General features: G+C 35.6%; 1 protein-coding gene across 4 annotated transcripts in view; it reads right to left on the reverse strand.

The window, feature by feature from the left end:
* Adamts6 (ADAM metallopeptidase with thrombospondin type 1 motif 6) overlaps window positions 1–25,921 on the reverse strand; it is a 209,633-nt gene that overhangs the window by 96,850 nt on the left and 86,862 nt on the right. For 3 of the 4 annotated variants that reach the window (XM_085830867.1, XM_085830868.1, XM_021180030.3), the window contains exons 10-12: window positions 23,722–23,868; window positions 14,987–15,128; window positions 1,016–1,123 (exon numbers count right to left, since the gene is read on the reverse strand). In XM_085830867.1, the coding sequence (XP_085686993.1) occupies window positions 1,016–1,123; window positions 14,987–15,128; window positions 23,722–23,868 (397 nt within the window). Of the gene's footprint in view, window positions 1–1,015; window positions 1,124–14,986; window positions 15,129–23,721; window positions 23,870–25,921 lie in introns of those variants that run through there. The other variant, XM_085830869.1, reaches the window with a different exon arrangement.

Genomic DNA, 25,921 nt, shown 5'->3' on the forward strand with positions numbered 1-25,921 from the left:
TGCAGCTTCCTCCTTCACTTGTACATTTCTTTGCAGATGGATGTAAATTGCTGCTTGTCCTTGACAAGGACCAGCAGTCCAAAATAAACCTAGGCTGTTGTTTCAAGAATGTGGTTCCTAATATTTTCTATTACTTCAGTGAAAGAAAAAAGCAAGAGAAAGAATTTTTGTAGTGTATGAAGGTCTCTGTATTTTTATTGGCTACTTACAAATTTTGAAAAAAAAAATCCCTAATCCTTTAAAAACAGCCTTACCAATTCTTATATTTAGCATAATTTACCAACATTTCCAAACACAGCATGGAAAAGCCATCAACATGGCACTAGGTCATGGGTCCTGAATGAAGCCGTCAGCAAGAATTAATAAACTGTGACAGCTGCCCAAAAACTTTCATTCTTTTTATTTAAGTATCCCACTGCAAGCTGAAATTCAGTGTGATCTTTGTTGAAAGTAGCCAAGCTCACATGGAAGAAAGCAGAACAGAGAAGAGATGACAAGTATTAGTTATAAATTCACTCCATAGAATAAATTCTAGAATTTATGTATATAACAATTCCAGAGAATGTTTGTAGCAGGATATAACTATTTTTTCTGTTTGAACAGGTCTTTTTCTCTGTGGCGATGAAAATTGAGCCCAGACCTTTATACATTTTAGGAAAGTGCTCAACATTTCAGTTATATCCCCAGCCCTGCATAAACAATCCTTAGAGAAGATTTTTTTAAAGTCAGACGAATATAAAATAATATTATCTAGCCATAATTTCCATGTCTAATAAAGTGCTTTGTTTTATTTTATTTTTATTCTTTTTTTATGAAACTGACACAAAAAAGTTAACTCCTTGTATTTCATAAGGCACATTTGTAGACATAAAGATAGGACAACTACTACTTGATTAGAAATATATTATTTCAAAGTACATCTTAAGTGATATAGATGTCCAGTGTGTAGACATCAGCACTGGAAATTGACAAGTTTAATCTATGTGCCAAACAATTAACAAATCATTGTACTTACCCCTTTCTCAATATTCCCAGTCTGACACAGTGTCCCCTCAGCAGCTGGAATACTGTTGGTAACACAGCGGTTGCTTTTGCTGAGGCACCAGAGCTCTCTACACACTTCCTAGGAAAGAAGGCAAAAGCAAGTTGATCAGGGATAGAGGGTAAACTCATGTGTATTTCTTGCACAGAACACACAGTTATTCAGCATCAGTTGCTGCTGTTGAAAAGAGGATGCAGGGTGATGTTGTCTCAGAGGGCCAGTTTTTCATGTAGCAGGACCACTTACACTTAAATCTAACCTTGATTTAGTAGATAAAGTAAATCTTACTATTTAATACTAATGAGGACCTTTTCATAAAAGTGTACAGATATGTTATTAATATGGGAGAATAAGAAAAAAGAATATAGAGAATTTTTATGGGTAAAAATGTGTAACACTACAAACAACAACTACTAACGAAGCATTACCAGGTAAATAATTCCTTACACAACATTCAAATAAAAATTATTTTATATGTTCAACATCCTTAATCATCAGGGAAATGCAAATCAAAACAACCCTGAGATTCCACCTCACACCAGTCAGAATGGCTAAGATCAAAAATTCAGGTGACAGCAGATGTTGGTGAGGATGTGGAGAAAGAGGAACACTCCTACATTGCTGGTGGGATTGCAAGCTTGTACAACCACTCTGGAAATCAGTCTGGCAGTTCCTCAGAAAATTGGACATAGTACTACCGGAGGACCCAGCAATACCTCTCCTGGGCATATATCAAGAAGATGTCCCAACCGGTAAGAAGAACACATGCTCCACTATGTTCATAGCAGCCTTATTTATAATAGCCAGAAGCTGGAAAGAACCCAGATGTTCCTCAACAGAGAAATGGATACAGAAAATGTGGTACATTTACACAATGGAGTACTACTCAGCTATTAAAAACAATGAATTTATGAAATTCCTAGGTAAATGGATGGATCTAGAGGGTATCATCCTGAGTGAGGTAACCCAATCACAAAAGAACTCGCATGATATGCACTCACTGATTAGTGGATATTAGCCCAGAAACAGAATACCCAAGATACAATTTGCAAAACACATGAAACTCAAGAAGAATGAAGACCAAAGTGTGGACACTTCGCTCCTTCTTAGAATTGGGAACAAAACACCCATGGAAGGAGTTACAGAGACAAAGTTTGGAGCTGAGATGAAAGGATGGACCATCCAGAGACTGCCCCACCCGGGGGTCCATCCCATAATCAGCCACCAAACGCAGACACTATTGCTGAAAGGACCCTGATATAGCTGTCTCTTGTGAGTCTATGCCAGTGCCTGACAAACACAGAAGTGGATGCTCACAGTCAGCTATTGGATGGAACACAGGGCCCCCAGTGGAGGAGCTAGAGAAAGTACCGAAGGAGCTGAAGGGGTCTGTAACCCTATAGGTGGAACAACAATATGAACTAACCAGTGCTTCCAGAGCTCCTGTCTCTAGCTGCATATGTAGCAGAAGATGGCCTAGTCGGCCATCACTGGGAAGAGAGGCCCCTTGGTCTTGCAAACTTTATATGCCCCAGTACAGGGGAACACCAGGGCCAAGAAGTAGGAGTGGGTGGGTAGGGGAGCAGGGAGGGGGAGGGTATAGGGGACTTTCGGGAAAGCATTTGAAATGTAAATGTAGAAAATACCTAATAAAAAAAATGGAAGCCTAGCAATGGTGGCACACGCCTTTAATCCCAGCACTTGGGAGGCAGAGGCAGGCGGATTTCTGAGTTGGAGGCCAGCCTGGTCTACAAAGTGAGTTCCAGGACAGCCAGGGCTATACAGAGAAACCCTATCTCTAAAACCATAGAAAAAAAAAAAGACACCAGTATTACATTCTTATGTAAGTGTTTTTTGAGAGCACACAGAAGCTGTCTTCCAGAGATAGACAAGTTTATACCCTGTACTGTAGCTGGACTTGGGAATGAAAAAAAATATTTTTTTAAAACCTGGTAGGAGGGAAGAGAGGCACAGACAAACAGATGTACTGTAGAGTGGGTAAGAATTTAACATATAAATGTAAAGAAATATAAAATACATTTTGGAGTCATTTTATAATCTAAAATCTAACTTTTGTACATCTAAGAATTATCTAGAAATGTTACTTTCAGCTTATCACAATGACAGGTACTGTTCATAAAGTACTGTTCATAAAGTTCATGACGTTTTAGGTATGTGCAGCCACCTTATCCCCTTCCCTATTAGTATCCAGTTTCCTGACTCAAAAGAATTATGAAAATTTGCTAACACTGACACTATAAAATATTATGTAAGTTTTAAGATTCTAAACTATGTCTAAATAATTTACCTCTGTAAACTGTTATATTTATTTTTAAAATTAACTTTAGATCAAAAATACTCAAAAATGCTATTCTTTTACATGTGATCATCAATTAACATCACCATCATTGATTTGAACTAGAACTATGAATCAAAATATATTTTCTATAATATAAAATCAAAATACAGATAAACTAACATATAGCACTTAATCCTTTCACCTTTAAGTCTCAAGTGATGTCTTAACTCTCCGGATATAAAGAAACCATGTGACATAGACAGAATTGAGACATAAAGCGATAGAATATAGAAACTGATGACTATACAAATGGAAATGCCAACAGTATACTTTAGCACATTCCTGGAATTCTTTTGGATTTCTACTAGGGTTGACATCTATCAATCAGGAGGTGAAATAAAATATATATTACGCTTTAAAATGTTTTAAAATTGTGAGCTAGAGAAATGGTTCAGCAGTTAACAGCACGGGTTGCTATTGCAAAAGACCTGAGTTTGGTTCTCAGCACCCTCATGGCAGCTCACACTCATCTGGAACTACAGTTCTGGGGAATCCAATACCCTCTGACCTTCAAGGGCACCAGGCATGCACATGGTACACAGACATACATACATCAAAACACTCATACCTACAAAATAGAAACTAAATTCAAAAACTTTAAATATACTTAATAATTGTAACCTCTATTTAGAAACTAGTGAGCTAAAATCTTTATTAAATATTATATATTCTGATATTAGAAGAGATCATAATATCAACATAAAATGATCCGTTTATAGTGAAACTAAATAAGTAGACTTCCTTGTTCTTCTTACAATGTATTTTTCAGTTCATTCTTTCAGTTTAATATTTTCAAAAGAATATGACTGCTACTATTTACAGGTTTTACAATACTAACCCATATGCAAAAAAGCTATACAAATTCAAACAAGTTTACAAAGACACATTTAATAGAACAATGTATTTAAAATTTGAAAAATGAACATCCTATCTTATTCTTTTTTTTTTTTTTTTTTTTTTTTTTTTTTTTGGTTTTTCGATACAGGGTTTCTCTGTATAACCCTGGCTGTCCTGGAATTCACTTTGTAGACCAGGCTGGCCTCGAACTCAGAAATCCACCTGCCTCTGCCTCCCGAGTGCTGGGATTAAAGGTGTGGGCCACCAGGCCTGGCGTATCCTATTCTTTTTGTTAGGTGTTAAGTCTTACTTCAGACAAAGGTAAAAGAAGCCTAAAATGTACTTTATCTATAATCATACAATGAGATTCTACTACTGAAAAAGACAATACTCAGAGCATCCATTAGGAAAACATACAGTTTAGTTGTGTTATAAAAATGCTACTTTCTGAAAGCCCCTTGAGGAAAAAAACCTCTACTCAAAGTGGTAGATGATTGAGGTACTTTTTTTTCCACAGTTGTAATATCAAAAATGACAATACAACCTTCCTCAGTGTTTGGGAGACAGATTTCTGCATCTTAGGAGCTCGTTCTTTAGTGGCTTCCTGAAGATTGACATTTTGCTAGGGAATTAACTTATCACACAATACTACCTATATGAAGCAAAGGGCTACAAATCTACACTGGAAAACACAGTCATAAAGATCACTGAACACTTTGACAACAGAATTCACAATTGGCATTTAATCTTGAATAAGAAAGAATTTGATACTGAATTTAGGAAGATAATGTCAACATAGAAGAAAAGTTCATTTCAGACCAAATAAGAAGTTCTAGAATACTGGAAACATATTTTGATAGACCAGTTTCTTTGCATATGGATATTGACTAGTGAATAAACTCTCATGAAATTTTCAAGCTATGGTGAAGTAAACTGCAGGCTGAAAGTTTTGTATCTCTTGAGAAATTTCTATAAAACAAAGATCATACTTGTCAAATTGTTTTTCCTAAATGAAATAGTGATAGGTACAGTTAGTTGATGGGAATAATGTTTGTTTCCCGAGCTTGTTTCTTGAGCAACATTTTTCTCGCATGTGTTCTTTATTCCCGACAGAAGTTCAAGTTTAACACGATCAATTTCATGACTTCTCTAGTTGAATACATCCTTGCCTCTGTGATAGGGTTTCTTCTAGTATCTTAAGTTTCAGAAGACTCGGGAAAATCCGGTATTCTGCTGGTCCTCAAGTTTAAGGAAGGGGAAAGAAAAATCAACAGCTCTTTGAAGAGACATTTCTGTTAAGAAACAGTGAATGAGAGTGAACTCTGAGATAGAATCTTTAATTTCATGGTATCAACTACAATCTGGAGGAAGATTGCCTGGTAATAAAAAGAGTGACAGCAACATTCTCTTTCCATTTGCAAATATTTATTGAGAACCTACCACACATCAGACATAATGATAGCATAATGAACAAATACTTTCATGTAAAATCACAGGGATTAGGGAAAGCTGTTCTTTTATAAAACTAAAAGATAAAACTAAAGAAACAATATCAATACAGACCGTATTTGTCATGACACTCTTTCCTATATATATATATATTTATATACCACTTGCATAATTGGTGCTCACAAACACCAGGAAAGTGTATCAGGTCATAAGAAACTAGTTACAGACAGTTGTGAGCCTCTGTGTAGGTGCTGGGGATAAAATTTGGGTCTTCTGCAAGAGCCGCCAGCTCCCTTAACCACTGAGCAATCTCTCTAGTCGTAACACCACATTTTCCCCCAATTTTAATGAATCATAATCATTTCTTAGGTTTTGTTCTTTTTTCCTTTGTCCACGTTAACTAGAGACTGTAATGAGGAAGGCAGAATCCATATGCTTAAAGCATGCTTTTCAAACTGTTCCTATAGCTAAAACTAAAAGTTGGCAATCATATTCTCCCAATTAGGGGACAGAAAACTTTCTTGCCTCCTAAAAATTTGACCCACACCCACTATCCAAAATGTGTTGTTTAATGTTGGTTTAGACAGTTCTTGCCAGTGCTGTGAATCCAATTTCTTTTGTGACATAGATCCTTTAGTAATTAACTAAGCAAAGAATTCTTTTCCCTATTTCTCTGAACATATACTTAATTTATCCTCATTTTAGTTGAATATACAATTCTAAAGTGATATTACTCTTACCATAGCATTTGAAGATATTATGATTACTTGTAACTCTAATGCTACAAATGCTTTCAAGAATTTGAAGGTTTATTTTAGTGCTGTTTCTTTGCCCTACCTGTTGTTTTTATTTTTTTAATCTACTTCAGATTCATGCTCTGAGAATTTGTACTTTTCTCTGATTCTGGTTCCTTTAACACACATCTGTCTTACCCTTCCCTATGCCTATTCAGCATAAATTAAACCTCTTTTTAAATGCATGTCTTTTACCTGTCTGTCAGTGTTTCCTTATCTCTGGAGACAATGATGGCTGGCTTCATGTTCACTATTAGATTGTGCTATTTGTTAGTCACAGTCAGTCTGTCTTCAGAGAACGCATTTTTGGTCTTTCCTCATGCTATAACTTTTGAGTTAGAGAAGCACTTTTGTCAAGTGCTTTTGTTTCTGTCACTATTTTGAGGTTTTCATTCAATCAGCTTTCAAGTTGATTTATTTGCTTTGTAGTAGGTACCTGATAAAAATGTTTGCTTTGTTCTCTTGTGAGGTACAAAGTAGTGCTCCAATTTCTTAAACAAACAAACAAACAAACAAACAAACAAAAAGGATAAGACATGCTCACTTAGTACTTGAAGGGAATAATCGCATTAAGTAGGTAATTTAAATGCAATAGATTCTAGCAAGGGAATAAAACAAACAAGCATGATTTAGAAATTCTAGTTAAATAACCACTAATTTGAAGGTATTTTTAAAAGAAAATGAAATAGTTATAATAAATGAAGGGAAACCGGGAAGATCCATAATTAATACAAAAGTACTGATCTTTAAGCCTATTTATGACTCTGGAACTGAGATTTGTCTTGCCATTTGGGGAAAATAAAAACCAAAGCAAACTTGTAACAATTATATGTCAAGTAAACATACACATTTAGATTGCAGAGACTTTTGAAGTACTACAATATTTCAGTGTCTTTTACTAAGTAAGTCCATATTAAACTACACTATGCAGTTTGCCTTAATATATGGTGCATATTTACCTTAGGATATCTAAGAGAAACAATTCTATTTCTCTTAATACACCTGCTACATATGAAATACTTGAAATTTTAATAATCTATAGACCTTCTGCTTTAGAAATTAGATGGTTGTGAGTTTTGGAAATGTTTTTATAGAGAATAAAAACAGCATTAGCATTAAAAGGAAACACAAAGTGAATAAACACTAAACCCAAACTGCTTGAGCTCATTTTCTACAAACTTTTCTCATACGTGTTTCTCAATGTTTTTCATTATTTCAGCAACATTATCTTCAATTTTCTCTGCATCTATTTTTAAAGAATTTTTAGAGCTTAAAATATTAAAAAATACTAATAAAATACAAAAAATTCTTAATGATAAAGGAATAATGACTTGATCTTAATTTGTAGTAATAAATAATAAACAAACGGGATAAGGTATGAAAGCATTAAAAACTGTAGTCTGTAGACAAGAAGAAAACAAACAGTTTGGATACAGAACAGAGATATCAAGCTGGAACTGAGCTGGAAGCTTCCCTTTTAGATAGCATCCACAGCGCAGGGAGATGCTACACAAGCTCTTGAGGTGGTGGGTAGAGAAGTCAACCATAATCATCTACAATCATAGACCGGTTAAGAACCTGGTGTGCTAACAATAATAATTTTCCAGGCAAGATAAGCTCCTGTTGTGTGACATGACAATTTATTTGAGGGTAAACAGCTACTTCTTTATTGAACATAAGTCCTGCTCTGTAGAAGACGTGCATAGCTGCAAGAATGTTGTTACAAGCCCTACAATGGGATGGGAACTGTTCTGAATGCAAGTTATATAGACTCCAGTAGGGAAGGGAGCAGTAAACAAAATGAAAATACATATTATATTTGAAAGTAATAAACACTAATGACAAACAAAAAAAAATGATACGACTTATGCATGTGAAAGCATAGACATGAATACGTTTAGGTAAGGTTACCAAGGAAGGCATCATTTAACTAAAAGTAATCAAATAAGCAAAGTAATTATGGAATAATAATAATTCCATAATAATAAAACACTATGACCTAGACTTACTGAGAGAAATTTTTGTATAATGATCAAACAGCAGGACTGTATCAAGGGAATTTCCATTTGTATAGAGTTAAAGGAGAATTTGAGTTGGTATGTGGCTCAGAATACTCCATGCTTTCAGAGAACAGAAGGTCCATCTCCTACTACTAGTGTAGCAGCTCTTCAGGAATGCGACCACAAGACAGATGTTCACAGAAGAAATGGGAACACTTATTGAATGCCTTCCATGTGCCCAGTAAATGAAAGAGTGAAAAAGTCCTAATCTAAAGATCACCCACACATATCACATAAGCCTATATGTTAATTCCATCTAGATTTAAACATTATTGTTGCAATCTGCTTTCAGCCAGTTTAATCTCATGATTATTTTCTAATTAAAAAAGACTATTGAAAATGAAAGAAAAGTGAGAATTGTAAGAAAATTGGCAAAGAGATTCTACAGAGCTTTACAGGAGTTTGTTGCTCTGAACGAGCAAAAAAAAAAATTTTTTTTTTTTCTGGAGACACTGGTTCAATGGTTCTGCTGTTTTATTTGCAATGTCCTTTTTCTAAAAAGTTCCTAAGGCATCCTTAGAGTCAGAGTTGGCAGATATCTGAGGATAATATGGTAAGGATCGAGCTTTACAAGCTGCATGTCTGTACTTGAGTCTTATCTTAAAGACACACATACTTCACAGACAACAAACAGGTACGGAGGTCAGAGAACAACTTGCAGGAGCTAGTTAATTCTTTCCATCATACAGGTTCCAAGATTAATCCCAGGGCCTCAGGCCTGGTGGTAAGTGCCTTCACTCATTGAATCATTCATTTCACTGGCCTCTAACTTTTTTTAATCACAGAAAACACGACTGAGGATGCTATTTAGATAGAGGAGCATCGTTTTCATCTACACAAGGCTCTGAGTTTAAACCTAGCACCACATAAACTGAGTATGATACTACATGCCTATAATCCCAGTAATTCTGTGCAGTAAATCCAGTAAAACATGAGATGCTGTCCATAGTGGTGGTGGTGGTGGTAAGAAATGTCATGATTCTAAGACTTCACAATTTCAGATTTCAGACATCTGAGGATGTATGTCCCCAAACAGTAATTTTAGAGATGATTTCTCTCTGAAAAGACAGGGCTAAGATGAAGAGTTTGAGAATTTTACTGACCAGGAATGAGACACTACCTGAGGAAAATTAAACAAGTGTTCTCCTAAACAAGATGGTCTAAAAGGACAAAAATGGGGACAAGACTGAGGAAAAGGCAGTCTAGTGACTGCCCAACTGGGGATCCACTTCATGGGGAGACACCAAGCCCTGACACTACAGACAGGAGCCTAGCATGGCTGTCCTCTGAAAGACCCAATAAGCAGCTGACTGAGACAGATGCAGATACTTACACCCAACCATTGGACTGAAGTCGAGGACCCCTATGGTTGATTTAGGCGAAGGATGGAAGAAGTTGAAGAGGAGGACGACCCCATAGGAAGACCAGCAGTCTCAACTAATCTGGACTCATGGAAGCTCTGAGACACTCAGCTACCAACCAAATAGTATACACAGGCTGGTCTGAGGCCCCTGACACATATACAGCAGAGAACTGTCTGGTCTGGCCTCAGTGGGAAAGACTTGAGGCCCTGGGGAGGAGGAAAGCCCAGTGTGGGGGAGCATCCTCTCTGAGACAGGAAAGGAGGAATGGCACAAGTAATTGTGGGAGGGGGAATAGGGACAGAGGGCAACTGATGGATTGTAAATAATTTTCTAAAAAAGAATTTTAAAAAGATGAGGAATGATCAAAAAAAGAAAAACAAAAAGAAATATCTACAATCTTTATCTTATTAACAAAATGACTCTACACAGAAGCAGCAGACATGACAGACTCAAACCTTTACATATTTTAATCTTGGAGTGCACAAATCACACACTGTACTTTTAATTTCCCCACCTATAAAATATTACAAAGCCATTATAAATTTTATCAATGTAATCCAAAGCATCTCATGAAAAAGGAACTACATATCAGTTAAATATAATTGCACATCACTTATAGATTTCATTATGCAAATATCTTAGTCTATATATTGAACTGTGATATTCTTTTTTTCACTTTTCAAAATTATTCAATTAGCATACAAAATTGTAGGCTTCATTATGGCAATTTTTATGGTTCATTTTCCTCTCGATTTTTTTTAGTTGAAATAACTTTTTTATTATATTCAGCAAATATATATATATATTACCAATCATAAAAAAGATGGACACATTATTAAATGAACATAAATAAAGTCTTTGTTTGTTTGATTGTTTTGTTTATAATAGAGCTTTAAAATCTTGGCTGTTACTGTGTGTGGTACAAACCAAAAATGAGAAGAAATTTTAGACACTGAATTTTATTGTAATAAGACTGTACTTCAATGTCTCTCACATCACCAAAGGATTTTACCTCCATAGTAGCTAAGCTAAGAGTTGACAGTTTTGCTGTGCCAAGGAATGAATTGTAGGCACGATTATTTTGATATATATTTCCTGCTATGGTCAAAGCTATTTGACTTGAGTGATTGTCATAATTCTCAGCCCACAGGGATTATATTCATTTAAGAAATGGTGTGTGTATTAAGATGGTCTATCCATGAAGTCATTCATCAACTATTGCAATGAACAATGGTTCTGCTTGGAGGGTGGCATAGATATTAGGTGAGGGTAAGATCCTGGTTCATTGGCTGTGATGATTTTGAAAAGCATTGATCTCAGAAAAAGAGTAACTTTAAGGTCCTCTTCTTCAAAATTGATACAATAATTATAAATATCAAGCAAAAGATTCAGTCTCACTCTTTGTTGTTCCCTTATAAGCCACCTCCCACCTTTCTTTGACTGTTGTGTCAATGTTTTCTCTGGTATCTTCTGCAACTGAGATTCTCTCTTCTATCTCTTGTATTCTGTTGGTGATGCTTGCCTCTATAACTCCTGGTTTCTTTCCTAGGTTTTCTAACTGCAAGGTTGTCTCCCTTTGTGATTTCTTTATTGTTTCTAGTTCCATTTTTAGATTCTGGATGGTTTTGTTCATTTCCTTTGCCTGTTTGATTGTGTTTTCCTGTAATTATTTAAGGGATTTCTGTGTTTCCTCTATAAGGGCTTCTAGCTCTTTGCCTGTGATCTCCTGTATTTCTTTAAGGGAATTATTTATGTCCTTCTTAAATTTATCTATCATTATCATGAGAAGTGATTTTATATCTGAATCTTGCTTTTCCAGTTTGATGGTGTATTTAGGACTTGCTTTGGTGGGAGAATCGGGTTCTGATGACTCCAAGAAACCTTGGTTTCTGTTGCTTCTGTTTTTAAGCTTGCCTACTGCCATCTGAGTATCTCTAGTGCTACCTGCCCTGGCTATGTCTGACTGGAACCTGTCCTTCCAATGATCCTGATTGTGTCAGAACTCCTCAGAGTCAGCCGGGCGTGGTGGCGCACACCTTTAATCCCAGCACTCGGGAGGCAGAGGCAGGCGGATTTCTGAGTTCGAGGCCAGCCTGGTCTACAAAGTGAGTTCCAGGACAGCCAGGGCTATACAGAGAAACCCTGTCTCGAAAAACCAAAAAAAAAAAAAAAAAAAAAGAACTCAGAGTCAAGCTGTCTCTGTGATCCTGTGATTCTGGGATCCTGGGATCCTGAGATCCTGGGTGTATCAGAGCTCTTGGGAGTCAAGATGCCTCTGGGACCCTGAGATCCTGGTGTGACTAAGCTCCTGGGATCCTGAGATCCTGGGTTTGTTAGAGCACCTGGGAGTGGAGCTTCCTCTGGGTGTTGTGGGACTGGCTGCTGAGTTTGCACCCAAGGTCTGCTGAGGACACTGGCCCAGACAGGCTGGAAGGAACTTGTGCCACTGGTCTGGCAGAGTTTCTGCGTGCCTGGGTTCCACTGGTCCCAGTTACTCTTGGTATTGGGACAGATGTTATGTTCTACTGTGATATCCTACTCTTTGTATTTAAAACTATTATACATTTTATGCTGCTAGGCATTATGGGTAATTTGAAAACAAAAAGAGATATTATGGAATGAAAACTGTAGAAAACTGTGAACCAAATAAAATAGCCAACTGTGATTAACATGTATATAACTGAATGCATACACTAGAATTCACTAAAACCATGGAGCTGGTCATTGGTAGCTCTTAACTACTACATAAAGGCAAAAGTGAAAGGGATGGAAAAAATTTATCACTAAGCAGTTATGGTTCATTCTATAGGTGTTTAAAACCTTTCCCAAACTCATCACCTTTCAAAATGGTTATCATTTCAGGACAACTCTCCTAGCCACATGTCAGTGTGCTCAGGACTCACCTTGTCATGCTAGACTCCCTTCAGCTAATTCATGGAACACAACTTACTTCCCTGACTGAACTCCTATATTCAAAGACTGAATTGATTTCCAGAGTAATAATAATTTTAGAATTATTAAAAATGTTAGGGAGATGTAAGATAAAAAGCAGTGTAAACTGGGTATAATAATTATATGGACCCAATTCCTTTTTTTTCTTTTTTTTTAATATTTTTATTACATCTTTTCCTCAATTACATTTCCAATGCTATCCCAAAAGTCCCCCATACTCTCCCCCCAACTTCCCTACCCACCCATTCCCAGTTTTTTTTGTCCCTGGCGTTCCCCTGTACTGGGGCATATAAAGTTTGCATGATGGACCCAATTCTTTAGATACAAGTTCAACAGCTGGGAAGGATTTTAAAGAATCTATTGGAGATCAAGAATCCAAACTGGAAATTTATAATAGAATATAAAAAGAGTGTAAGAATTTCATATAGTACACGAATCTAGTGAAGCCATCACTTTGCTGCAAAACAAAGTAAAAAAGATTTGTGAGAAAGTCTGAATATTATAGTGCTAATGTCTTCACCATGCTTTCTAATTTTATTTTATTTCTGTTACAGAAATGTTCATGAGCATAAACAAAAAGAATCAAAAAGCAGAAAATAGTTTCAAAATTAGGACTTGTCTCATTCCTATCAATCTGGAATGAGTAAGATTTCAAGATTAAGAATCCCATAAATGTAATAATGATAATGACAATAATAATAATCTACAATAGAAGCTAATGGATAAGTTCAAACATAGTTTCCAAAATAAAAGCTAACATGTAGACTTCTTCACTGACAGAAATGAGAACCAGTGTGAGGGAAGGGGAAAAGTGTCTCTAGTCTCACTGGATCACTGAGTACATGTAGTAATGTAGTGACTGTGATTAACACTTGAGTGACTTTATTAAAAAAAAAAAAAACTAGATCCATTCAAAACTAAGACTTAATATTATATTAAGCAAATGTGAAAAAACAAAGTTTCACATGGGGTTTAACATCCACAGATAACCACACACGATCTTGAAAGGACAGCCAAAGTTCACCAAGAATAACTATATTTGTCACTCAAGAGATTTTCTTAAATTGCCTTCTATTTTTCCATGCCCAAGAGGAATAACTGGTAATGCACAGTGTGTATATAGTCTAATAATAGCTATGGTAAACTTACCTCCTTCTATTGTCATCCCTTTTTAAGAATGCAGACTATCTCTATGTATCACAATAAGAACAAAGAAGCCTTGAGATTTGGGGTTTTTTGTTTGTTTGGCTTTTTTTTGTCTTTGTTGTTGTTGTTGTTGTTTTTTTTTGGGGCGGGGGGTCGAGACAGGGTTTCTCTGTGTAGCCCTGGCTGTCCTGGAACTCACTTTGTAGACCAGGCTGTCCTTGAACTCAGAAATCCGCCTGCCTCTGCTTCCCAAGTGCTGGGATTAAAGGCGTGCACCACCACTGCCTGGCGAGATGTGGTTTTTAAAAGTAAATAATTTTTGGCACTCTGACTGATATTTTAGAATCCTACTTTTTCGTTACACACATTCCTATATTAGACAGCAAAATATTTATGAAATTATAAAATGAACTTAACTATTTCTAATATGGTACTGTGACTTTTTAAAGTGAACATTAAGAGAAAAATCATGATGCCTACATTTTCCTCCCATGGCTATGTCCTGTTATTTCATTTTGGGAATAATGTCATTTTGTTCTTGGTTGTTATATTGGGAATTGGACAGTGGGTGAAGCAACTTGAAATGACTCAGTTCTAGCTAGAATGAGTTTAGGTAAAGGCAAGAAGCCAGTAAGAATGCCCTTTAGCACAGTTATAAGAATGCCAGGAAAAGGAAGTAGAGAGTTTCTTAAAACTAAACTATTTTAAAAGACAAAGTAAAGTTAGTATCATGAACTCAAGATTACAAAAAAGAAGAACTTACTAAAATTCTGTTTGCCTCCTTAACAAAATATTGTGAATCATGTTAATTTAGTATTGTTCAAATATTTAAAATTAGAAATTATACTATCAAAAAATCAGTGTCAAAAGCATTACATAAATTAATAATGCATTCAAAGCAAACTAAGTTCATCATTATCCTACCTGAACATGTGTTATAAGAGAACATTTGTGGGCTAAACATAAGGATTGAGACCTCTTACCCCATATTTGCATTGGCGGGATGTTGCTCCATACTGGAAACGACATTGTTCATCAGCATCATACACCTGGCCTGGGGCCACAGCTGGATAAAGAAAGTCACGCTTTGGAGGCTCGTTATCAAGGCAAGTACCACGGCCTGAACTGTTCAACACAAAGCATCAAAGGAAATTAGGTATTCCGTAGACTATTTCATTCAAAATTATGAAACCATGTGTTGAGATATTTGTTTTAATAATTTGATGCATGAAAAGCAACACATTCTACAAATAATCATGTAGCAAAGTAGAATCATTTCAGTGACATCTAAATGAGGTGCCAGGTTCTTTTTCTCCAACTCCACAATGCAATGGAAGCATCTCAGACAACAATCTGAAAATGTTGGCCTTAAAACACAGGTTCAAAGTAGTTCTAAAGGAACCAGAACAGAATTTCAGATTGCTCTAAGTTTCTTGTTGTTTTCATTGAAAATATAACCACATCTGGTAGTACAATTAAAAACATGAATTGTGGAAAGTTAAACAAAAATACTTATAGTTGTAATCATAACGATAGTTGTAATCATTTCTATACTTCCCCCTTACATAGAACACAGGTGCTGTGGTAAGACATGTCGCTAGTTGAGAGGCTGAAGGACAGCTAAGGTCCAAAGTACTTGCTCACAAACACTAGAAATGTTTAGTCTTTCAGCGAATTCATATTTCATTTAGGGTCATCAGAACTAGAATAAGGGAATGTTCTTTCTACATAATTTCTACTTTACACAGTTTGTCTTTACTAAAACATAATATTTTAACTCAGTGGAACAAATAACATAAAGATTGCCCAAAGCCAGACAGAGTACCTCAGTTTAAAGAGCTTTGCTAACTGAAATGTTCGTTTTCATTTATTCAGTGTGCGTAAAACAGGGCAGATGCTTTTTCACTTTTATTTCCCATGTGAGTTAGAATTTTTAAAGAATTCCTATGCCAACACTTAACATTTTTTCCAACATTCCTGTCCATTGTGCCAGCACTTTTGCTTTTTTTTCCCCCAAATCTTTTCCATCCACTTTGCCAAAGGAAAATAACTTCACAAGTTGAAGTTCCTCAACTGTTATTTAGGACAGCACAAAATTTCATTTACAAACAGGGAAGAATCATACAAAAACAATGAGTTTCAAATTCACCTGCAAGCTTTTTTATACTCCTAAAATGTAAAAGTTAACTTGTTACATAACAGTATATTTTCACAGCAGCAAATTAGTATCTTTAAAACCTGAAATGTTCACTTCCTAAGTGGACCCAGACCAAAGGGATACAAGATTGTCTTTTCTTCTTTATGCTCCTCTGTGCTAGGTTCTTTTTAAAGATTATATAAATTATTTATTACTTTTAAAATGATAAGACTCTATGGGTTTTAGAAATCAATATCATCTAAATAGCCTATTTATTGTTACAAAATTATTAGAAATAATCTCTTTGTTGGATATAAAGTTCTTTTTTTTTCTTTTATTAGATATCTTCTTTATTTACATTTCAAATGTTATCCCCTTTGCTGGTTTCCCCTCAGAAAACCCCCTCTCTCCTTCCCCATCCCCTTGCTCACCAACGCACCGACTCTTGCTTCCTGGCCCTGGCATTCCCCTAGTTTTTAAAGAGAAGAATGATGAGACAATAATCCTGTACTGACACAGACAGGTTTTGCCATCTCAAAGAGCACTGTTCATGGATTACACAACCCTATACTTGTTCCTTTCTGTTTTAAGTTAGAAAGTGTCATATACCTCAGAAAGCACACCTGTTGGTAGATGAATTATAAAAATAGCATTTTAGATATTATGATGTATGAACTTTAGCCAAGTAAGACCCAACTAGTAATTTCAAAAATATATTAAAGTTAATGACTGGGGGGTGGGGGGTCATTTGATAGTACAATAGTAAAAAAAAATCACTATTCTATTACAAAGTATAAATATATTTATGAAAACAATTGAGTATATAATAAAATAAGTAAATATTACTATAAATCAACAAAAAATATATACCGAATATACTGAATAATTTACATTATTATGTTTATTAGTAACACAACAAAAATTATAGGACATAATTACCTAACTGGAGCCAGGAGAGAGCCCAATACAAATACAAATAGTGACTTTCAGAAATACAGCAAAGTAAACTAAAATTTCAGTAGTATATGAGTCTCAGAAGAGAATTTAAAGGTAGACACAGAGAGGAAGTAACTCTCTCTTGATGGTAAAATTGGCTTAATTTAGGAAGAACCAAAAATAATTTCTTGTTTCGAGGTATAATAATGTTCTAGTCAACGTTCGTATGCTTTTAAAAAAATTAGATCAGGTGTGGCCTGCCAGGGCCTTCAGAGCCAACAGTGCCAAGCATGACTGGGACCTGGGGCCGAAACTCTTGAGACTCATGAGTTGGTCCCCAAAGCATATTCCTGGGTCAGTTCTCTGGAAGCACCTATTTCTTTTGTATTAGTAGCTAATTAAATAACTAGACAAGATCAGTTGTCTGGGTTGAGTATATTTTACAGAAGATTAAAACCCTCCATGAAATAAAATACAAAAGAAAAGCATAGGTTTGTTTTTAAAATGAGCCTGTGTTTAGGAACACCATATCAACAAAAGCCTTTTGAATTGTGCTGGCTCCCTCTGTACACAGCAGTGCAGCTTTTCAGTCAAGTGATCTGAAGTAAAGCGTGTCTCTGTGCAGATGACTGAACTGTGCCTCCTCCCCACATGCTTGCTGCCTGTACAGACAGCACTGTTCTCCTAACAACCACACCTGAGACACAGCAAAGCTTGGATGAGTATATTTGAGGAATGGAACAATTTTGACATTTTAATTCTTTTTTTTTAAATATTATTTACTTATTTTTATGTATGTGAGTACACTGTAGCTGTCTTCAGACACACAAGAGGAGTATGTATTAGATGCCTTTACAGATGGTTGTGAGCCACCATGTGGTTGCTAGGAATTGAACTCAGTACCTCTGGAAGAGCAGTCCGTGCTCCTAATCACTGAGCCATCTCTACAATTCTTAATTGAGATTAAGCATTGCAAATGTATTGTTGTATAGTGTTAGTCAAATTTGTCTACTGTTTTCTTGGTGCCTTTTCTGCTTCTTTCTATTAAGAAAAGACTATATAGCATAATTATTATTAATTGACTCTTAAAAACAATATTTTAGGATACTATGCTTCTAAGCTATCAACTATCATTATAAAACAGTATAGATACAGACACTGAAGGTGAAGAATATGGATCTATGCAATGCAGATTTAACAACTGAAGAGTTCTCTCTCTCTCTGGTGAGTGTATTTGTGTATGTGTGTGTGCACATGTATGTGTTTAACCAAGAATTTCTGCTTACTCAATTCTAATAAAATTTTCCTCTGAGTAACTCTTGTTACTGTAAATGTTGTGAGGTAAAGTTCTGAATTTACACTAGTAGCTCTTCTCTCTGTGCCGCCCTCCATCATGGTGGATGCATATGGGCAAACATGTGTAAGATGCACTCGCCCTGCAGTTGTTGGAGGGTAGAGGTTAGTGTCAGATGTCTTCCTTAATTATTTCCATCTTATTGTTGAGACAGTCTCTACCTGTTTTAGGTAGACTGGCTAGCCATCAAACCCCAGGATTCAGCTAGCCCCAAGCCCTCTACATATATTGGTGGCTACAGGTATATTCCACTGTTCCTGGCCTTGGCATGGGTTCTGGGAGCCAAACACAGGTAATTATGCTTGTACACCAAACACTTTACCCAACCACCTTACTGTGGTTCTCAACCTCCCTAATGCTGCGACCCTTTAATACAGTTCCTCATGTTGCAATGACCCACAACCATAAAATTACATCATTTTTACTTCCAACTATAATTTTGCTGTTATGAATTGTAATGTAAATATCGGACATGCAGGATACCTAATATGTGAACCTTGTAAAAGGATCACATGATCCACTCCAAGGGGGGTCACAATCCGCAGGTTGAGAGCCACTGTACTAAGCTATCTCCCAATGATTTTTAATATTGTTTTAAGTTATCATACAAATTAGAAAGTTTCATTACAATGTCTTCATACATTATCAGGCTTACTTCATACATTATCAGGCGCTTACTCTCTTTCCTCTAATATGTATCAGTTTAAGAATACATATCTATCTTCATTGATTTCAAAAACTTCATAGTATATCAAGTTATATTTATATTTCCAAAACTCACTGCATTATGATTGTAAAGTAATTCTATATACCCCACTTCTAATTTAGTAAGCCTTTATTCAGAGTCCCAAAGTCAACCCTGAAAACAAAAACAGGAACCAAATTTCAGTCTTCCACCTACATTTATAGATCTTTATACAATATGTCTTCCTGGTTTTGTTTCCAGAACATATGAGAATGCATTACTAACTGAGATTGAAAGTTTACTCCTACTAAAAAAATAAAAAAAAAATTTTAAAAGGATATAAAGATTAGAGCTTTAGCTATACAGTGGCGTTGCATGTTTTTAAGGTGGGACTTCTGGGTCCCAGGAGGAGGAGGAAGAGCAGCTGCAGGGAGAGAGGAAGGCTCTTTAGAGCATGCTTTGGAAGCAGGAGGACACAGGAGCCATTGTAAGGTCTTAGGAGACCAGAACCAGCGGCCTCTGCCACCAGCGGCCTCTGCCACCAGCGGATGGCGGATACAGCTTAGCTGATAGTTTAGGGCTACAGGTTTCTTTGCCCAGCAATTGTGTTACCTGGCAAGCTTTAAAATAATAAACCGGTCTAGTGTTTTTCTTCCATGGAGCTAAGGTGGGCAACAGAAAGAGAAAAGACGGAGTAATTGATGGTGACTTGGAGAAGCTTGGGAGGGACTGTGGGAGCCATTCCAGCTCTCAGAAAGGCACCAGCTGGCCTTCAGTGGAGCTAAGCCAGGAGCGCACCCCAGGCAAAAGAGGAAATATGTTTTTTAAAATTACATGCAACACAGTGGGCCAGTCTTAAAGGACATCTGCCTAAGAATAACATACATTACAGTGCCTTAACAACAGCAGCAAGTGTAATTTAATGCCACCTTGTTTTTCACAAGGTGTTCTGATACGTATGAGTTAAGCATGACTTAGGCTTATATCATTTACATCAAATTAAATGTCTTTTATCTATCTTCTCATAAGTAACTTTATCACTTTTTTATGAAACTAACAACGTTTCAACTAAATATAAGTGTAATGACATAACATGCAAATGCAAACAAGTATATATCTAAAGTCAGACCTCTTCTTCCTGTCATTGACGGTGTAACATGGATGTTTGACTATAATTAACTTGGGGTTTTAAATATACAAATTTTGTGCTGTTAATGGCTTACTCTGAAACTACCCTACATATAATTACACCTTGTCAAGGATACGCATGGTTAAAAGGGCAAGGGTCTCAACATGTGTCAAATCTACTAAGGAAAACCTGTTCTGCAGGTTATTTCTTGAATACTACACTTCTTTTGGGAGGAGGGGGGTTCCACTTAAGAACATATTTTCCATTTAATGGAGTAATGTTAACCTTCAAAAGCAACTTTTAGAGAGCAACTTTGAGTGCTTTGGCCTTGTCCATCATCCATAACTTCTCCCACTCCTCTTCCTAGTTCCCCTTCAGTACTAACAATGCTACTCAGTGCATTCAATCACCTTCCACGGATTCTGTATATAAATCGAAATGGCAAACAATTGTGATATAGCTACCTGAGAGTTCAAGCAATTTTACAAAATTTAAATAGGGTAAAAGATGACTCACAAAGCTCCTATATCTTTTAGAAATTGCTCTGAACTACTTCTAAGTGGTTGGGAATGAATGGAAATGTGTCCTAAATTACAACTACCTGCTTTTCACAGCCTGGTAAATTAGCCCATAGTCAATGAGTTAAGCCTTCATACCAGGTTGATCTTTTTGTATTTTCTAAATAAGTAAATAAGGGAGTCCCGCAGGCAGATAGGAAAGACACTACCTGCAAAGCCGTCTTCGGAAAACATCAGAAGCTGGCAAAACACGTCCATTTTAACGGAAATGGGTTCTTTATTATTTAATCAGGACGGCTTCTGGGCGATTCATGAACCACTTATTGAATCACCGAGTTTAAGAAATCTGAAAAAAAATATTGGGAGTTGGTAAACACCATCTCCTGACTGATCAATAGCACCTAGTGTTGCAGAATGACATGAGAGACTGTGTTCTAGTGGCATGTTAAGGCCATGTCTTTTTGTTTGTCCAGTTAAACAGTGAATAATGGATTTCTATAAATCATAGAAACTCATTGTTAAGACTTCCATCACGGTTGTCCTATATACTCTCTAAGTAGAGGAAGGTATGTATTTTGTTGACTGGCTAGCAGTTCCTTAACAGTTATTCTTTCAAGATTTCTTTTTCTTGAAAAGAAAAGCTAAAACGAAGTCCTTTTGAGCCAACTACAAAACATAGATGCAAACTTAATCATTGACCAAAATGCAAAATGTCTCTGGATTTAAATAAAGACACAGATACAGATATAGACATATCACACATAGCTGTTAAAACAAGCTCATTAAATAGGAAATAGAACAAAGACTTTTTAAAATTACTATTTTATCTTTGGGCTCAGTGAAGTGATCTTTTTAATGAGGCTAGTGTTTAAAATCTTTTATTGCTTGGACAAATTATAATAAGATTTAGTTACTTAGTTTATTATTAGAGAGGCAGACTTGATTTTTCTCGCAAGCCTTTTTTCTTTCTTTCTTTTTCTTTTCTTCTCTCTCTTTTATTTTTTAAAAAAAAACATTTATCCATTTCCTAGTGGTTTTAACTTCATGCATTTTCATGAGAATTTACAAAAGAACCCTTGTTATAAAATATAGGATAAATAAGCCCATTAGAATCCGGTCAACACTCATTTTGCTTATATATACAAAATACAGGAGAGCAATGAAGATTAAATAATACCTTTGAATTAAATGCTTTAATTAATTCAATGGACTTCTATAATGCAAATATTAATAGTTCTGCGTCTCTCACAAAGCCAGTGGTCATTTCCCTGTATATCACTAGCAATCTAGAGAGTCCCTTATGTACTGTCTTAACAGCCATGATCAGTTCCAACTACATAAGATCTGGCAGGAGGTCAAAGGTAGTGCATATATCTATACTTCTGTATGGTTTTAGTACATAAAAACACACCAAGTTTATTATGTTTATTAGGCTGTACTCCTTGTATTTAATATACAGAGCTGGTACTAGCTAAAGAGCTATAGAATCACCAATGGGACAGAAACAGAATACAGAGGGAAAGAAATTGTAATTTTAAAAATCAAGAGGACTGCCATTGAAAATACAAATACTGAGCATGTTACACAATCTGTTTTTATGATGATAGAGATTAAGATTTTAATTTGAAAACAAATGCCAAGACGAGAGAGAAATTTCAGATCTGGTCAGGTTTCTACAAGAGGACAACTTCAATGATGTTTATAACTTATATAAGTGAATTCATGCAAAACTATCTTTAAAATGATGTTGCCCGTGCTTTGTATTAAAAATTACCAAACATATCAAATAAATTCTTCACTGTCTTTTTATAGCACTTCACTCAGTCTAGCACAAGGCAAGTGTAATATTATACTATTTTCTTACTAAGATTAAAAATTGATAGTATATAATATAGTTGTTCAGGACAACATTTTGAAATGAATTCCAAATTGAATGATTGTACTAATACATTTTTAAGGTTGATTTTTAACATTCATCTTTTGATTTTTGAAACAAGATCTGTGCTGGGCAATTAAACTTTCTTTTCTCTGCAATTATAAATTCTCAGGCTATGACCTGGCTATTATTAGTTAAACAAACTTTTAAGACATAATTTTATCCTATGTAAGTTGTCCTAATTTAAAACAGCTAAAGTAATGGTACAACAACAAACTATTGAAACTCTGATGTTGCTTAAAATAGTAATGCTTATAATTTTAATAAATATCAATATTATATATAAAACCTCTAATGAGATAAGTATTACGATTTAAAGTCATTTAAAAACTCAGGACCTTAAGATTAAAAAGATAAACTAATATATAAGGCCTCACAGAAAACAATAGTCAAGTCCACTGGGTCCTAAAATCCAGTGTGAGAGTACACACAAGTGAGCTGAGAAAAAACTCTTTTCCTAAACATTGTCCTGGTTGTGCTCACTCACATTTATAACATGCATAGAACCAGATTCTGTGAATTGAGATGGAAGAACCATGAAGAAACTCCCCAGCTGTGCAAAAGATGGACTTCTTAAACTGTTCCTCAAAATACCCCCTTCCTGTGCTTGTTTAGTTGTGGCTCTTATTTGTTATGATTAGATGCTTTGACACTCTTGAAGAATTCAGTTTTCTTTTTTCACAAACATCATGATACTGAATTACTGAATTAAAGTATGAGTTATTCTCTATTAAATTATAAACATGCAAATTCTTTCTGAAAATGCTTTCCAATTTACTGAAAAATTCTAATCATTCATTACATCAGTCGTACTTCGATTCTCATCCCGCTTCTAGTTTATTCACTATTTGTATAAGACCTGGAAACTATGCTCCGATGATTTATTTAATAAAGTGAGAGCGGCCTGAAATGTTAGTGGACCCTACAAAAACTACTCATACAAAATTTGAAGCACGCACAGTAGGCTTCCCGCAATGAGTTGCTTCTAGAACAATTTATCATCCCTCTCCAGAGATTACTTACTCTAGAAAGCTGGTGATGTAGTCTCGGCTGCAGGCAGACCAGGAGAAGGGATTGGTATTTGCAGTAATATGAGCTGCCATAAGTTTTGCTGCCTCATGACCTTTCGTCCCACAAGAATTTCCAATTCCATCATGGTTCATACCAAAACTGTTTTAATGAGGAAGAAACAGAAGAGACATAAAAGAAAGAAAGAAGAAAAATAAAACAACAAGCCCAACAACAACACATCCTATATTTATTTCCTTATTGGGTCATTTATTAGTCATATCAATAGTTGGCTTTGATCAAGAAGACCAGACCTTTAAAGCAATGTAGATTAATATTAAAAAGACAAAAGAATTATTCAATGTACAACGTATGTCTGAATCTCTTTGCATTTCTCATATATTCTCACATGTTATCAATATCTCATGATTCAATTGCTCCTTCAGCAGAAAAGGGAATGTATGCACTTCTCAGATGAGGAAACTGAAATTTAGCAAAATTAATGACCCATTAAAGATAGTGTTAATTTTTTTTAACATAACTCCACATTTACATATTAGTAATGTTCATTCAATACAAAAGGGAATTACAGAAAAAAACAATGATTCATTGAAGTATAGGTGATGGGTAATCACAGAACCCCCCCTTTTATGAGCATTGGTGAAAGAGAGTTAATACATGACTTATATCCCTTTGTGTTTTCAAAATACACTTTTAAAACCCTGGCATATTTAGAGAATGTGGTTTTTCTTTGCAATGAGATCCATTTCTCAAAGATGTCCTTTCCTTGTCATATTTTCCCTGTTCTAAAGCCTAGTGAACTCAAAATACACTTTAATAAAAAGAAATCTGAGATGCATATGTTGACTGCATAGGAATACCCTTTTTAGATAACTATTATTTCAAAAATAACTTATATTTACAGTACTACATTCTAACAAATGTGTCATGGTAGAAAACTAATTTAAGCACAAAACAGATAAGGAGCATTGTTCTAGGAAACCCTGGACAGGTAGTTCAGAACAAGCAAATACAAGGTAGCTAATAAATACAAATATAAACACATGCTCTCTTGACAGTGAAAGCATGTGGATTCCATCTGACAGGTGAGCTAAAGCTATGTTTAGAAAGAAGACAGGACAGTGATAAAAAGGACATTGTGAATGAGTGAAACGAAAGTGTATTCTATACATACATATGGCATAGAAGAGAGAAGCTGTTAATTCATGCGCAAGAAATAACAGAAACCAAGAGAAGGAATGTGAGAGTACCCAGAGCCTTCAATTGAAACAAATTGCCTTCCTCAAACACAAACAATTATCATTCTAATTTGACATCAACACATTATTCCTTAAATGATCTTCTAGGAATATTAAGGCAGAATTTCAAGTTGAATTAGATACAGTCAGATCCACACAATCCAGTACAAATAGTTCAAATTTAAAATTCAGGAAACTTTATTATTCCTTCTGTGTAAAGCTGACACTTCTGAATTAACCCAAGTACTATTCTTTTCACATGTGGTAGAGTTAAAAGTGACTTTCTCTTAGGCGGAGTCTTATTAGTGTCCTGTTGGTAGGCACAAATAGCTTTAAGGGAACCAATACTGACATGTGACTAAAATGCATAAAAATGCAAGGTTTTGCTTTTAATGTCATATTTCTGTCATCTCACAAAATAAAGATATGTCTTTCATACAGTCATCATACAATGCTATGTTGCCTTGGTGTACACAAGCTCAGCTGCCAAGAAAAAAGACAAATGGAAATATTTGGTGTCATAATTTGAAAAAATAATGTATTTGATACCCTGGCTATAAGTCTGACACCCTGACTAGTACTAAACCTCTTTTTAAGAAGGAATTCCACTTGTCCTTGAAACTGTGTTACTATCTGTATAGGTAATCTAGCCTCCATTAGAACAAGCAAGAACCACCACAAGGAGACCAGAGACATAGAAACTCTAGGTCCTTGCCTGTTACCCACAAAACACATCAGGCCACGAAGTAGAATGCTTACATTTGAGGAGCTGCTTGAGATCAAACCAAGATAGGACCACTTGGGTCTGAGATAACTACACAAAGGACAACACGAGGAAGTAATGGAACCAAAGGAAAACCTTTAGAAAACCCTCTAGTTTCTCTTGCTCCTCATTAACTTGGAAAATCATACACTGGAGGACCTAGAGCAAAGCAATATACTATTTGTTCCTCCTA

Source organism: Mus caroli, unplaced genomic scaffold, assembly GCF_978045245.1.
Source record: "Mus caroli unplaced genomic scaffold, Mus_caroli_1 scaffold_15, whole genome shotgun sequence".
Taxonomy (NCBI): Eukaryota; Metazoa; Chordata; class Mammalia; order Rodentia; family Muridae; genus Mus; species Mus caroli.